At 35.7% G+C, this 16,294-nt stretch overlaps 1 protein-coding gene across 1 annotated transcript; it reads right to left on the reverse strand.

Moving 5' to 3' along the window:
- Window positions 1–884: 884 nt before the first annotated feature.
- On the reverse strand, window positions 885–13,748 carry LOC123665566 (N6-adenosine-methyltransferase subunit METTL3). Its single transcript, XM_045599854.1, has 13 exons — window positions 13,547–13,748; window positions 10,363–10,552; window positions 9,218–9,342; window positions 7,896–7,987; window positions 7,567–7,693; window positions 6,368–6,539; window positions 4,741–4,829; window positions 4,380–4,475; window positions 3,973–4,117; window positions 2,577–2,724; window positions 2,223–2,334; window positions 1,935–2,001; window positions 885–1,360 (listed from the first exon to the last, which is right to left on the reverse strand). The coding sequence occupies exons 1-13, from the start codon at window positions 13,746–13,748 to the stop codon at window positions 1,234–1,236; spliced, it is 1,692 nt and encodes a 563-aa protein (XP_045455810.1). The 3' UTR covers window positions 885–1,233.
- Between the last annotated feature and the right edge of the window lie 2,546 nt (window positions 13,749–16,294).

Genomic DNA, 16,294 nt, shown 5'->3' on the forward strand with positions numbered 1-16,294 from the left:
CATCAGCTTTCGATAAAATTAAAATTTATCAAAATCGGTACACCTAGTAAAAAGTAATTGCGGATTTTCGAGTTTCCCTCGATTTCTCTAGGATTCTATCATCAGATCCTGGTTTCCTTATCATGGTACCAAACTAGGGATATCTCCTTCCCATCAAAAAAAGAATTATCAAAATCGGTACATCCAGTAAAAAGTTATCCGGTATAATATAACGTAGGTCGACGAAAAAAGCGTCAAGTAAAAACGCATTATTAGATATAACTCGAAAAGTAGTTGTTAGATCTCAAATAAATTTAAATGGGACCAATTGACACACACCACCTTTCGATAAAAAAAAAAAAATTGTCGAAATCGGTGGTCCACCCTGTCAAAAGTTCTGATGTAACATACTTTTCCAAAAAAAATACAGTCGAATTGAGAACCTCCTCCTTTTTTGGAATTCGGTTAAAAAGACTGTTACATCATCTAGAAGTAATTTAGACTACACAACGCCAAGGTACGACTCACAGTCGCTAGGCAGTAAATTTAAATGTCCACTAATTTAACGGATATCAAATGACAAACAAAACTGGTAATGAAACGTCGAGGAAACACACGCAAAACGGGGGGGGGGGGGTATGTTTATTAAGACGAATTACATTGTTATTTCAGAGAGAAGACTGTTACGAGTATATTAAAAGGTTTCCAGAATACTCCTCGTCCGACTTCGCCTAAAGGCAGAAAATCTCCATACCCGCCATTTTATTAACATTTACTTATACTACTACAACCTATTTTTTATTTTTCTTTTATAAAATTTTATGTAAAAAATTATATGAATAATTATGATTATCTATGAATTTTTCTTGCAAGCGACCATAGAGGAAGCGACAAATGAAATAGAATTTAATGAAATTGATTTTATTTAAAAATATATTTATTTACATTTCTTAAAATTCATTCTAATACAATATGTACCTACTTGCAAAACTTTTAAATTACTATCGGTCTATACGGTACAATTTCGAAGAAATGTTGCCGATTAGTTTTTGATAGAATACATATCATTAGCGATCATAAGTTGTAAGACTATTTTGTGTCTAAGTCACTGCTTCTATTTATTTTTTATTTTATATAAAAAATACCTTTTTTAAATTATAATCCAAAGTAGAAGTTTAAAAAGTAGCTTTAAAATATATTTGTCCAATGTATGGGGCTTATAGTCTAAAAAACACGGTGAGGTTTATTATACGTCTAAGGCAGTCCAGGGTCAGGCGTGGGTGGGGCCATACAGTTACCATCAGGGTATCTCTTCTTAAAAGCTGCTATTAAGTCTGGATCAACTAGTCTAACTCCGTCCACTTGATTTCCTAGAGTTATCCTGGAAACGTATTTAAACTTTAATTATTTACATTAATTACAGTTGTGTATTTTAAATTACCTACTTTTATTGTTATTATTTTTTTCTTAGATATTTATTAATTATATATAGCTATGATTTATCTATATGCTGTGTGGTTACGGCATCGAAGAATATAGCCGCCCCCTCTCTTCCCGTGGGTGTCGTAAGAGGCGACTAAGGGATAACACAGTTCCACTACTACCTTGGAACTTAAAAAGCCGACCGATGGAGAGATAAATCCATCTACTGGCTTTGAAGTACACAGGCCGAAGACGGGCAGCAGCGTCTTCGGTGCGACAAAGCCAGCCCTGCGGTCAAAAACCCGCCTGCCCAGCGTGGTGACTATGGGCAACACACATGAGTTCACGTTCTTTTTGGCGTCAACTTGTGGAGGCCTATGTCCAGCAGTGGACTACGATAGGCTGAAGTGTAAGTGTATGATTTATCAGTGAAATGTATTTGGTGTAAGTGCGTGAATCAAAAGACATACAAAATTCTAAAACTAATTGAGTTGACAATTTTATCTTATTATATTTTGATTATACGTATTTACCAGTTAGGTTGAACGTTATGTGGTCTACCGAATAGTTCTATTTTTCTTGTACCCGGACTTAGCCTCTCTGGAAACAGAAAAAACATATGTTATATCTTAATATACATAATTCTACTGTATATTTTTTGTCACCTAATTTCTCCTAAATGGCTGGACCGATTTGATTGACATTTAATGTGTACATCTCAATGAGTTCATAGACAGTTTGAAAGTACAATTGGACCCGGTAGGTGTCACGTCTGCCGGGTCCGGTAGTTTATTATATAATCTTAATTTATAGATTTATACCTATAATGCCATATATTTCGTCGGGTTTGTGCGACGTGGCGCGTACTTCGGCCACGATGACGTCACAGTCTAGGCCTCTGTTCAAGTTTTCTGGATTTCCTTTCATACCCACCTAAAAATAGAATAAAGTAAAAAAAAAAATATTTGTTATATTTTGTTTTAAATGTCAGGAAAACAGAATTTGCTCAAAGGTATTCAAAAATATATAACTTATTGCCATCGTACCTTTTTTACTATATTAACGCTTTTTTATTCACATAAAATTAAAAACAAATATTGTTTTGAAATAGGCTGTTCCAGATTTTGAGCAGAATATTTCCTACCTTAGTTATGTAAATAAAATTAATAACCAACCAAACAGTGTTCCTTGCCATGATTAAGCCAGTGCCCCGTCCGCCCAGTGCGTATAATTCTCTGTAGTTGGTTGGTCTTCACCCAGATTAACTCATCCACCCTTTCATAGCCCCACAGCTTGAGACACTCCCGACCTAGCTCCATCGCCCTAGAACCGTTACAGATTGGAGTTTACTCCTAATCCTCCTTAATAATGGGCTTTTAACATTATAAAATTGTTTATTTAAACAATTAAAGTTAATTAAAAGTTATAGGTTAGGTTAGGCGGATAGTTGCTTTAACTTTCAAGTTTTTTGAATACAAGGCCTGTGGTATTATATTTACGGTCTGTTATACTGTTTGCTCTTAAAGTAAATATCTAAAACATAATTTATTAAGGGAATGTTTCACCAGCTGTGGTTAACACTATTTAACGGACGACGATAAAAATAGACTATGACAACGGGAGGTAGAATAGGTCAATAGGACCTGTTTCTTCTAAATTAGTAAACTGCGACTTTAAGATTAATAAATTAATCAACATTTTTTTGCTGTCAGATACTGCCGTCTGTCAAATAGCGTTATGTACAACGGGTGAAACAGGCCCTAATAGATTTTATTTAAAGGAGGCAAACATACCCCTTTTAACTCAACATACTTATGACAGCTTTCGGTTAAATAAATTGAGTATAATATATATATTTTTAATTTATTTATTCATTCAGGGGGCATCCATTAATTACGTGAGCTATTTTCGATCAGTGTAGACCGCAAAGCCCAGGTATGATTTAGTGTGTTTTGCTTGAACCCTCTGTCCCCTTACGTTAAATTGACGCTAAAATATTTTAGACTAAATTTATTTTTATTATTCAGGAAAATAATAAGCCGTTTAGCTATACTAAAGTTCATTTAAATAAAATAAAATTCAAAGAAAAATCAGAAAAAAAACAACGCTTTTTTAAATTTTTACTCAATCCATGGAGGCTCGTGTACTTTTTCGTGTAATATTTTATATTTTTTGAAGTTGAGGTGAGATTTTCAATCATCCCCCCTCGTTTTAAATGAGATTTGGTGAGATTTCATTGGACCCCTCCGCCATTTTGAGCTCACATAATTAATAGATGTCCTCTTATTTCACAATCATAATTATATAAAATAAATAACAGACAGATAGTGATTTTTGATGATGACAAAAGAAAACTCTTATGTCCAATAAGAATTTGAAGCAAAGAAAGTCACCAGTGAAATTGAATCAATTTCATAAAAACTATCTTAAAACATAAGAATAACTAAAATTTAAACATTCCCTAACGTCTAGTGTACAGACATCTTCTCTCCCCCTCTTTTTACCGATCCCCTTTTTACTTACATGATATTGACCTGTGTTGTTCCCCTCTTTAAAAATATTTGTTATTACCTGCCAGTGACCCAGAGGAATATGAGGCCACTATCCTGTAGTTGCGGTACTCCGAGACATCTCATCTCATCATCAGACATAGTACCATATGGTAGCTCCATGTGAATATCCCATGGTGGGTCCGCCATTATCACTGCAAATTTACCTTCAACAACAAAAAATTTACTTTCTGTATGCTAATCATAACCAAAAACGCTATTGTCCATGATAGCTTGTTGTACTTGGCTAAAGTAATAGAAGTTTTTACACTCTTCAATCGTTAAAATTAAAAAAAAAAACACTAAACAAAGTCTACTACTTTTTACTTGAGCAAAGCGACATAGGTATGTATATAAACCAAAAATATTGTAAGCTTAAAAAAATAATTAAAAAAAGATAATAAGTACTTCATTCTACTTTTAGCTTACCTAAAAAGGTCATGTCGAGATACCTGAGGTCACACTGTATCCACTGCGGCGGCGTCAGGGTTAATACCCCATCTGGTTTTGGTACTATATTTGTACCTGAAACGGAAAAAAAATGTTATTTATGATTAAGAATCTCAATTATTGCAATATACAGGATTAAAAGTTATCAGGTAGAAAGAGTTTAGGCAAATTGTTGCTTTATTTTGAAAATTATAAGATCGAGGTATTAAAATAAGTAGGGGGAACAAATTTGTGTGTAACAATAACGACTGACTGTTCGACATCAACGTAAAACTTATTTTATTATTACTTTTTGTGTTACTTTTGCTTAGTTTTAAAAATGACTAAGTAGTGTACATACCGTTATGACCAGCTTTAGCTGCGGGTTCTGTGGTCGTTTTGTTCGCGGTAACGTTTGGATCTGCGTTATCCACTTCATAATGAACGTATCTGAAATTGTGATATAAAATTTAAATACTGGCACGGAACAGCACACAAACATTATTAGCTGGCAATACTGACAGTTTTATAGAATTTAAATGCCAGTCTTACTAATCACGTTTTGAAAAATAATAATTAAAAATAAACAAAAAACCCGCCTGCGTGAAGAATAACTAATAGAAAATCAACTGAAAAAGCTGGAACAAGATAAAAATTCAATATGCACACAAAGTCAGCGAAATAAATAGAAACAATATCAAACATTTTGTGCTGTACATTTAAAATATATTAATACGGTAGTCCTTCGAAACTTTATGCAACGTCGTACATAACATGCAGTCGGAGACATGCACAAAGAGAGAATGATTTGACTTAACCTTCAATTTCATAAAAATTTGTAATGAAAAAAAACTTGTAATTTTTTTTTTTCATTAACTACAATGGCTTCGCGCAGCCGCCATGATTGATTTTTTTTTAATGTCACCTATCTAAGAACACTTGGGCAGCTAAGACAAACCTAACGATACCTCAATTATGTAAATCCGTTCAGTGGTTCTGGAAATATGAGGTAGTAAAGAATATTACATACAAATATACATACATACATACAAGATACGCGTGAAAAACATAACCCTTCCTTGGCAGTCGGGTAATAACTATAAAATAAGCAGACAAAATAGTAATAAAATATAAAATTATATTATTCTGTTTTGTAATAATTTTGTAAGCAAAGTTATAGAATTGTTTTTAAAAATAAATGTTATACTGTATACACAGTAGCGTAACTCGCGTTTACTCCAAAAAGTATGGTTTATTATCACATCATTATATAATGATAGGACATAGCAGGAAATATTTTGCTCAAAATTTTAAGATGACTGACTGGATAGGTAAGTACCCAACGGAAGATCTCAGCTACATACTCGTAATACTGTTCTCAAATAGTGTTGCGTCGCTGCGGGGAGAGTAAGGTTGTCGGAGCTCCTGGGGAGAATCAAAGATAAGGTCGGTAACGACAGAGCTCCAGGGTTTAGTGTCGGTACTGTTCCTGGTGGTGCAGCTGTCCAAAATTTACGGTATTCGCTTATCGTGGATCAGACGGAAAATATACTTGTTTGCAAACTTTATTTTTTTAATAACATATAAAAAATCAACCGTTCTAGCGGGGATCGAACCTATCTCCGACTCTATAACCCATCTCCGACTGACCGTGAGCCAATTAAGCTATGGAACGATGTACCCGTTAGATCGAAATTTTTGATATGATGATTTTTCTATTCGGTTTAAGAGAACCGTGGCGCCGTCTATAGTGAGATTTTTTTAGAAGATTTTCATTGTAATATGAAGCTTTGAATAGTTACGGGTTCCTGCAAAGAACTCAGATGTCGGCTGAGGAGATGCAGGTATGATCCCCGCTGGAACGGTCGATGTTTTATATGATATAAAAAAAAAATGTTTAGAATCCCTAACGTGTGGGTAACACAAAAATAAAATGGTACAAATTGCAAAAGTTTATATGAGAAGAAGGAAACGGCATCGGCACCCACTTGCAGCTGTCCATGTGGAAGCAGGTGTTGAGGAAGGAGCAGTCGCCCAGCGCCTCGTCCGTGTGCGCCTGGATGATCTTGCGGAAGTGCAGCTTGCGGCAGGCGCGCGCCGGCCCGCGCCGCGAGCACTCGCCGCGCGTGCCGTGCGCGCAGAACTCCATCACCTGCGCACCTGGCGCGCGCCGTCACTGTTACCGCTTCACGGCTACCTTTCTTTCATTGGCTTTTTTGGTGGTGTATGAGGAACATAGTGTTCAGTTCCTCGTCCGCCATCGCAAAGGGAGGATCCTCCGACCAGACGGGTGTTATGTCTGGCGGGCTAACGCCCCGACGGTTGTTGTCGGGATCTTGTATATATACTCAATCACTTTGATAACTTTGATAGCGCGATGTAGGATACGTCAGTTTTCTCTAGTTTGTGTGCCGCGCGATATATGTCGCTACACTTTTAAATCATGCCTTCGTCACTCACTCACTCACTCACTTCAGCCTATCGCAGTCCACTGCTGGACATAGGCCTCCCCAAGTTCGCGCCAGACATCCCGGTCTTCCGCAATCCTCGTCCAGCCGACACCGGCAATCTTACGTAGATCGTCGGTCCAACGGGCCGGAGGACGTCCCACACTGCGTTTGCCGAGACGCGGTCTTCACTCTAGGACCCGTCTACTCCAACGGCCATCGGTCCTGTGACACAGACGACCAGCCCACTGCCACTTCAACTTGCTAATTCTGTAGGCTATGTCGTTTACTTTCGTTCTGTCGCGGATAGTCTCATTTCTAATCCTATCTTTGAGAGAGACCACAAACATAGCCCGTTCCATTGCACGTTGAGCGACCCTAAACTTGTGGACCAATCCCTTCGCCAGTGTCCACGTCTCGGCTGCGTATGCCTTCGTCACTAGTATTATATTTAAAAGTGAGTATAAGGCTGAGTTGATTAGCTGAGTTAGGACACAGCAGGAAATATCCTGATCAAAATCTACAGCAGCCACACTGGGAAAGTACCTTGACCTTACAGAAGTTGACAGCTAAGTAATAATCGTTTTAAGCGGTGTTGCGTTCCTGTGACCGGAGCTGTTGGGAGGTTTAGGGTCGGCAACACGCGTGCAATGCTTCTGGTGTTACCATCTGGTGGCCCATAAGCTTGTTTGTTGACTTAGTTAAATAATGATAAAATTATAAACACAACTATTTCTCACCCCCCTGACTCTTAAACTTGTCAGCAAGTGATTTTTCTTTAGCAGTAGGTTTACTGAGTAAGTCCATTATTTCTTCACCCACTCTTTTGACAGCCTTCTCTCTACTTGAAGGCATTGCCAACAAAGACTGAAAGAGTTATTATCAATTATATTATTTTACTTCCATAATTGATGAATTCTGGTTAGCGATATTTTGTACATCATGGTAAGATTTAAGAGATATGTTAATTTTAAACAATATACATTTAAGAAAAAAAAAATGCTATAAAAACTTTTATAATTTTTTTCTTTTTTTTTTAAATGTTTTTAAAACAAATAAAAATGTGTACCATTATATCTGTATCATCTTTTCCTGCTTTCTTCTCTTCTGTGTTTAATTTTGAAGCTTTTTGATTTGAACCTTCTTCTGTAATGTTGTCACCTAAAATTTTGTATAAATTTCATAAAACATCATAAAGCTGGAAAAAGTTAACACTATAAAAAGTAAACATTACATATATACCATTTAGAAAAGCATTTTTCAAATAAATATATTTATAAAGTTGAAATATTATTTTGTTTATAAAACAACATTTATTAACAAAAATTAATTTATTTCGAGGTACACAACTACCTATTCACACAACAGAATTATAAACTATCTATATAAATAAATGCCAATAAGCGCCAAAACGTTAATTTGCACATAACTTCGAAGTAACTTACCAAATTGGATAAAATATTTTTTTTTTTTGTTATTGCCAGAATGACGCCGCGTTGGCGCATCGGTCACAGCACTGGTTGGTGACTGTTGCGCTGGTGGTTGTGGGTTCGATCCCCGCACATGACAAACATTTGTATTGGTCATACAGGTGTTTGCCGTGGTCTGGGTGTTTGTGCAGTCTTTGTGGGTCTCCCCACCGTGCCTCGGAGTGCACGTTAAGCCGTCGGTCCCGGTTGTTATCATGTACACCTGATAGCGATCGTTACTCATAGTAGGGAATATATTTGCCAACCCGAATCGGAGCAGTGTGGTGGATTATTAAGTTCTGATCCTTCTCCTACATGGGGAAAAAGGCCTATGCCCAACAGTGGGATATTACAGGTTGAAGCGTAATTGCCAGAATAAGGTTTTTAAAAAGAAAATCTATATATTCATAAATAATTGTATTTGCTCGCAAACGAAAAAAAATCCGACTTCAATTACATCGACAAGTAATACAACGTAGGTAGACGAAAAAATAGTCAAGTAATAATACGCGTTATCAAAGATTACTCAATAAGTTGTTATCAGATCTCGATGAAATTTAAATGTGACCCCATGATAAACATCAGCTTTCGATTAAATTAAAAATCATCAAAATCGGTATACCCTGTAAAAAGTTATGCGGTATAAACGCATTATTAGATATAGCTCGAAAAGTGGTTGTTAGATCTCAAATAAATTTAGGTGACAACCAAATGACACACCACCTTTCGATTAAAAATTTTTTTTTGTCGAAATCAGTCCACCCAGTCAAAAGTTCTGAAGTAACATAAAAAAAAATACAGTCGAATTGAGAACCTCTTCCTTTTTTGGAAGTCGGTTAAAAATATATGAAGGTATAAAGTTTACTATATTCTAGTCAACTAGGTTAAAATAATACTTCTAAATAAAATGGTATCAAAGTACCTTTTCTTTTAGTTGTGGAAGACTGTTCTTCCATTAAAGCAGCTAACACAGCGGCCAATCTTACTGATTCTGCACTCACTACTTCTATACTCGCATCTGTTGTGCTTTCTGTTCTTTCCTTTATTCTGTAACAAACATTTTAACACTTACATGTATATTACAAAACCTATCATGATATCTTTTTAAAACAATTTAAAAAACAAAACAAAACATTCTCAATATTTACATGTTGAAAAAATTTATTAAACTTAGTTTCGAATATAGAAATATATCACAGGCAATGATGTTAAAGAAATATAATGATTTTATAATGGCATATTTTAAAAATTTACTTAATATAGGGCAAAGGAAATCATATCATTTTGGTGCAAACTTGTAGAGGCCTATGTCCAGCAGTGGACTACGATAGGCTGAAGTGAAGTGATAAAAGGAAATATTTATCATCATCATCACCTCCCCCTGGAGGCTATATTCTTTACTGCCGTACACACACAGCTAGAAATACTTATAAAATAAATAAATAAGCAGGTATCTTCATGTATGTAAGTTGTCAAATTAGTCCATAGAAGTTGATAATAAATTAAATTAGTAAATTGTATAACTTATTGTTAGCACATTAAATACATCTATTCTACTGTCACAAAGCAAAGTATTTTGCAGTAATCAGAATATCATGATCTAAAATTACAAAAATTGTTTACTATATTCTATGTTTATTTGGAAGAAATTTCATAAAGCATAATCCTACGACGTATGGAAATTGAGCAGTACAATAAATGCAAATAAAACTGCATATTATTACAGCCTATACAGTCCACTGCTGGACATAGGCCTCCACAAGTTCGCGCCAAAAATGCGTGAACTCATGTGTTTTGCCCATAGTCACCACGCTGGGCAGGCGGGTTGGTGACCACAGTACTGGCTTTCTCGCACCGAAGACGCTGCTGCCCGCCTTCGGCCTGTGTATTTCAAAGCCAGCAGTTGGATGGTTATCCCGCCACCGGTCGGCTTTTTAAGTTCCAAGGTGGTAGCGGAACTGTGTTATCCCTTAGTCGCCTCTTACGACACCCACGGGAAGAGAGGGGGTGGCTATATTCTTTAGTACCGTAGTCACATAGTACTGCATACTTAAATTCAAAACTCACGTTATAAGCTTCTGCGTTGCAAACTTCTGTAATAAACTTGCAACAATACCAGTGTCGACGTCACCGAGACCTGGTAGAAGGGCACTGGCTGTGGCAGGTAGTTGTAGCTGCATGTCAGATAACACTTGTAATAAACGTACTTCCAATGACGCTGAGGGGACTGGAGGTTTTGGTTTTTCAGCCGGCGGTGCTTAAAAAATATTTAAAAATTAAAAATTATGTAACTATGTTCAATAATATGACTTTTCTTATACATTAAACATATAATATGCTAAAATGGTAAAAAGAATAAGCAAACAAGTCAAAGTATATGTATAGCCCTTTACACCCGAAGGTATACGCTAGTGCGGGTACTTAAAAAAAAAAATTCAAGACCGCGCGGATTTATTTTTGCTAACGCAACCGACGACAATCTGAGTGAGAGATGTGTATTCACTCGTAGTGTAGCCCGATTCGCAGAATAGTTTCGAAGTTCGTCTCAATCGAAGGTACAATATGGCAGAGTTTTTTGATCCGACCGGCCACACGTGTAAGTATCGTGTTTTGATGTTTATTGCCATATTTTGCGAATACTTTTTATTTTATTTTACTATTGAAACATTAATCAAATGAAATACACACTATTGTTATTATTTCGTTTTATAAGCTAGAAATAAAATGCAACTATACTTCAAGTAGCACGGTCGTGGCTCTTCGGTTATGACTCGTAAAATGCATTCCAACGTAGTTTTTTATTTATTGATTAAAAACTAGTATTGTGGATAAGTAGTTGTCTTGTCTTTTTTATTTCAGTGCTCCCTATATCTGATGAACGTATTTTGGAACTCCTTGGCGATGGAAACGAGTCAGAAATTGAAGTTTCAAGAAGAACATCTTGAAGGAGAGCCGCATGTTCTCGCTGATCTTTGGCGAGGACAACAATTCTGAAGTTTCATGCGCTGAAATTGAACCGGAACCTCTAAGTACGGTAATGACACCAAATAGAACACTCTCTCCTAGTACTAATTTGCTGCATATTGGAAGCAGAGGGCGTTCTAGTGGCAATGCCTCGTAAATAATGCAATCGCGCAGAGAACGTTCTCGTACTATGGTGACTCGACAAATCTGCAGCCACATGGTCGTAGAGACCTGAACGAACCTGAAAGAATATTCCTTTTACTGATAAGCCACATAACTATACTGCAATTTGAACAAAAACCCAGTGAAACACCATCTAAAAATCTTGATGATTATTTTGATGAAAGTTTTTATGAGGAGATTGCTCTTTGTACTCATTTTTATTGCAAGCGTAAGACTGGCCAAGAAAACAAAACTACAAAAGCAGAAATAGCCAAAGTGTTTGGTCTACATATTCTCATGGAATGCCTACCATACCCACGAACGCCGATGTACTGGTGAGCTAATATGAGGTTTGGACTTATAGCAGACAAAATAGTTCACGATCAATTTATTACTTTACGCGATGCTCTTCATGTAGTTGATCACAATCAGCCAACTGCAACTGAGATTAACAATCAACTTTGGAAGGTGCAACCGATAATCAAACGAGTTCAGGATACCTGTAACAAATTGGAAAAAGTTCCATCTTTTTATTGCATAGATGAACAGATGATACATTTCAGTGGCCGATGTTCCTTGCCTCAGGTCGTCAAAAAAAACCATGACCAGAAGGTTTAAAATATTTTCTTATTGCTGACACTTTAACCAATTTTTCGTTAAAAAAACCGCTGCGGAGACGAAAACAAGCCACCTCCTATTAATAGCCAATACATACCGATATGGCCATCACAGGGTAAAAGATATGATTGATATGATAACCTGGCTGTGTTTGATGACATAAAAGCACCAAGGTCATACATGATGGAGGGATGTCATAGCCCATCAAAGATTAAATGTTCCAAATATTTACCTGTGTCTTTCTCGAAACCAAAACTGTTTCAATTTTATCACCTCAAACCATAATTTTTTTTTTATACCACTAGGTCGACAAACAAGCGTACGGCTCACCTGATGGTAAGCGATTACCGTAGCTTATAGACGCCTGCAACACCAGAAGCATCGCAAGCGCGTTGCCGACCCAATCCCACCCCCCGGGAGCTCTGGTCACCTTACTCACCAACAGGAACACAATACTGCTTGAAAACAGTATTATTTAGCTGTGGTCTTCTGTAAGGTCGAGGTACTACCCCAGTCGGACTGCTCCATATTTTGAGCAGGAAATTCCTGCTGTGCCTGTACCTCAGTTAATATCCAGTTATGTCTTTTCAAAATATATTACATTTTACTATTCCTACTATATTAAATAATTTGTGATCTCGTTTTTGTTCCTAATAGTTAATATAATTGTAATTCTGTGATTTTAAAATTTTTAGAGGCTTATTTTGTTTATTTTCCAAACTTGTTGATTTTTGTTTCATAATTATTTTTAAGAACAAATAAATAATGATAATTAACTAATTCGTTGTTCATTTTTATAAAAAATTAAATAAAAAAGAGAATACTCACTATCGTGAGACTTGTAGATTGTATCTAAGTGTCACGATAGTGAGGACCTTTTCAGGAAAACTGAAAATTCAGAGATTTTTTTTTCATTTTTCGTAGCTTCTTTAGACTCCTGACTAGACTGACTTTTTTTGGGTGTAAAGGGATAGAATAGGGAGTATGTGTAAGTAACTCTCGGTTATGACTCCCTTTGCACTTTGTGAAGTTTGTGTTAGTATTATAGTATTATGACAGTAATTTGTGTAAGTATTGTAATTTTCTTGTGTAATTTTAAAGAGTGCACAAAAATTTTAAGTTAAACAAATGAATATTTTGTTATAAGTTTTTTTAAAATCATTATTACATAATATAAAACAAAGTCACATCCAGTTGTCTGTATGCTTAGATCTTTAAAAGTACGCAACGGATTTTGATGCAGTTTTCTTTAAAAAATAGAGTGATTCCAGACATAGGTTTAAATGTTTACTATACACAATATAGTGCACAATATAGTAGTGGAACAATGATAGTTTTAGAGGTTTCTAATGTGATGTCATAAATAAACACATTTTTTTTTGCGCTTACTTTGCAAATATTAATTTTATTTTTTATATTTAGTATCAGCACTGCACCCGTGCAAAGCCTTTGTTTATGGATTGCAAGCTTTTTCCTACAGTTAGAAAACGTTTAAAAGTCTATTTACATTCAGTTTTTCCTGATGCAGGGCTCCCGATAGACTTTTCTTTTGAGCTACTTGTTGCAGCTTGTAAACCTTCACTTTTGTCTCCACTCGCTAATGTGGCACCTAGAATATTCTGTCGTTCCTTCTTCCGCTTCTCTAACTTCTCCCTCAAACTATTTCTCTTGCTCTTAACGGCTTGAATCTCTTCCCATGCATCCGACATGGTTTGTTTTTAAAACACCGGTGATTTATCCAGAAAGTTATTATACTTACATAAAACTTTCACGACTAGTATTTTATACTGAATCAAAACGAAGACATTTTAATATTGTATATTTTAAAACACAATGAATAAACAGCATTTACTATACACGATCGCTAGAAATAAATAAAATACCTAACCACAACAAATATTTCAAGTTAGTGAAACGTCAATTTGACTCAATCAAGTCAAACAGTGCATTCCACTAAGCGATCGCAAACGACTACACCACTCCATAGATTATACACTTATATACTGCACCACTCTTTCTCGCAGTGTGACCAGATTTCATTTAACGAATCTACTGCTTGTGGAGGATAAAACCTACTAAATTCTACCAAAAGAGAACGAGAAATTACTAAAAATCTATTACATTTTTCGCTGCTGTGTTACAACGAAAAAGCATAGTTGTTTTCTGGATTATAACGATAAAACAATAAAATAACAAAGAAAACACCATAAATTAGATAAATCAATGTTTATTACTTAAAATTAAAATCTACAGAAATATAGGTATTCTTAAATTGTGATCGAATTATGATTTTTCTTCTTATGTTGGGTAATGGGTAACATTGTCATAAAGCTGTTTATTTTTTTTATTTTTTTTTTCTCTTTATTGGGAAACAAACAGCACAAAGAATATAATTCGTTCATGAGACATAAAAAAAAAATAATCAAGCCAACAAAGTTTCCACTTAAAACTATGAACAAATAAATTAGACAATACAATAAATATAATTATAGATACTACACAATGCAATAAAATATAGTTGTACTTAAGGACGTATATATGTATAACATTAAAAAAAAACAAAGACAAATATACATTATACAAATCGAACACTACCACACTGTTTTAAGCATTAATTCGTATTTCGATTAGTTTTCCTTTTCCCTTTCAAAAAGTATTTGTACTCATTGATCCAAAGTCAAAAGAATAGAACATAATATTCCTTTAGTACGTATAAAGGATAAACCCATCGAACGCGTTACAGAGGCACGTAATCTAGGGGTCATTTTCGATGAAAGCCTTCGTTTCGAAAAACATGTTAACACTACTATCGCTAATTGCTTTTACCGTTTAAGGCTGCTCTATCGTATCCGTCCATACCTTAGTACACAGTTGCGTGTTAGGTTATGCGAATCATTGGTGCTGTCTAAATTAAATTACGCGGATGTAGTTTATGGCCCTAGGTTGTTAAAGCGTTCCAAATTAGCTGTTCAACGAGTACAAAATGCCTGTGTTAGATATTGCTGGGACGTACCACCTCGTAGTCATATCACACCATATCTTGTTAAGGAGCGCATACTAAATATGGAAAATCGTAGGCGTCTGCACCTTGCTTGCTTATTATTCGATGTGATCAAGTATAAGTATCCGTTATATCTCTTCAACAAACTATCGTGGATAGGAGAGGGAAACACACAACATAGAACCAGGTCACACCTACGTAAGCTCTGTCTGCCTAGATTTCACACCGCTGCTTTTAGGGGGAGTTTCAAGTACAGCGCAAGTAAGTGCTGGAATAACCTACCTCCTCCATTACTAGAAGCGTTAACGGTCACTAGTTTTAAGAGGAAATATAAGTTACTGTTAGTAGCAGAGTTTTGCAGCCAGTCTTAGATCTTTAGATCTTTCGTTTTAGTTAAATGTTAATTTGTCTTGTTTATTCTTCTCCATCCTCGGCGCGGAATATAATAATATGATAAATACTGTAATAATATGATAGATTCTGTCAAAATATTCGTTAAGTGTATGTATATGCATATGTATGTGTATATGTGTGTGTGTATATGTAAGTGTATATGTGTATGTGTATGCTATGTATATATATTGTCAGTGTGGATGTGCTGCTCTCTTTTTGTGGGTGTAGGTGGTGTATGGCGGTTACGGATGTTTATGTTTTTCTGATATGTGCAGTGTACTTGTGGTGTATGTTGGTGTCGGTTAAGTGGGTGGTTCAAGTGAGCTATAATTGTGTGAGTGTGTTATTGGTTGAGTGCTGTCAGTGATGTCGCTCCAAGTGAGTGACAATGAGGAGTCACTGAAAATCAGCGTCTCACCATTGTTTCCAATGGTGTGACAAATGCTGAGTGGCTGCCTGTATTGTTCGTAATATCTATGAAACTGTATTTGTATTATTTTTTTTTTGGATATTTTTATTGTGAACAATAAAATATTTTTCTTTCTTTCTTTCTTTCTTTCTTTCTGATCCCACTGCTGAACAAGTCGATGTCATTATACCGGTCGTCATAGACTTTACATGACCTTGCGAGAAATGAGTTGCCACAATACCTTGTCCGAGTGACAGAGGGGGAGAAAGTTGCTCGGGATCTTGTGCAATAACTGGGGCACCTAAACGATACCCTACTAAGTAGGTACTGAGAGTCTACCAAACCATTAATCAATTTGTAGAGAAAAAGCTGATCTCTGTATTCTCTACGATTTTCAAGGGAAGTAAACTTAGAAAAACAATCAGATCCAAATTTGACTTTCAACCTTTTAA

Source organism: Melitaea cinxia, chromosome 24 (assembly GCF_905220565.1).
Source record: "Melitaea cinxia chromosome 24, ilMelCinx1.1, whole genome shotgun sequence".
Lineage (NCBI taxonomy): Eukaryota > Metazoa > Arthropoda > Insecta > Lepidoptera > Nymphalidae > Melitaea > Melitaea cinxia.

Bases quoted from the DNA above. Each gene is read 5' to 3' on its own strand.
- LOC123665566 (XM_045599854.1), bottom strand. From the start codon at position 13,748: ATGTCGGATGCATGGGAAGAGATTCAAGCCGTTAAGAGCAAGAGAAAT. The intron at 7,694-7,895 runs GTACACATTTTT...TAACTCTTTCAG, and splicing joins AAGATGATACAGATATAATG to TCTTTGTTGGCAATGCCTTC. The intron at 1,361-1,934 runs GTAAATACGTAT...ATACGTTTCCAG, and splicing joins CATAACGTTCAACCTAACTG to GATAACTCTAGGAAATCAAG.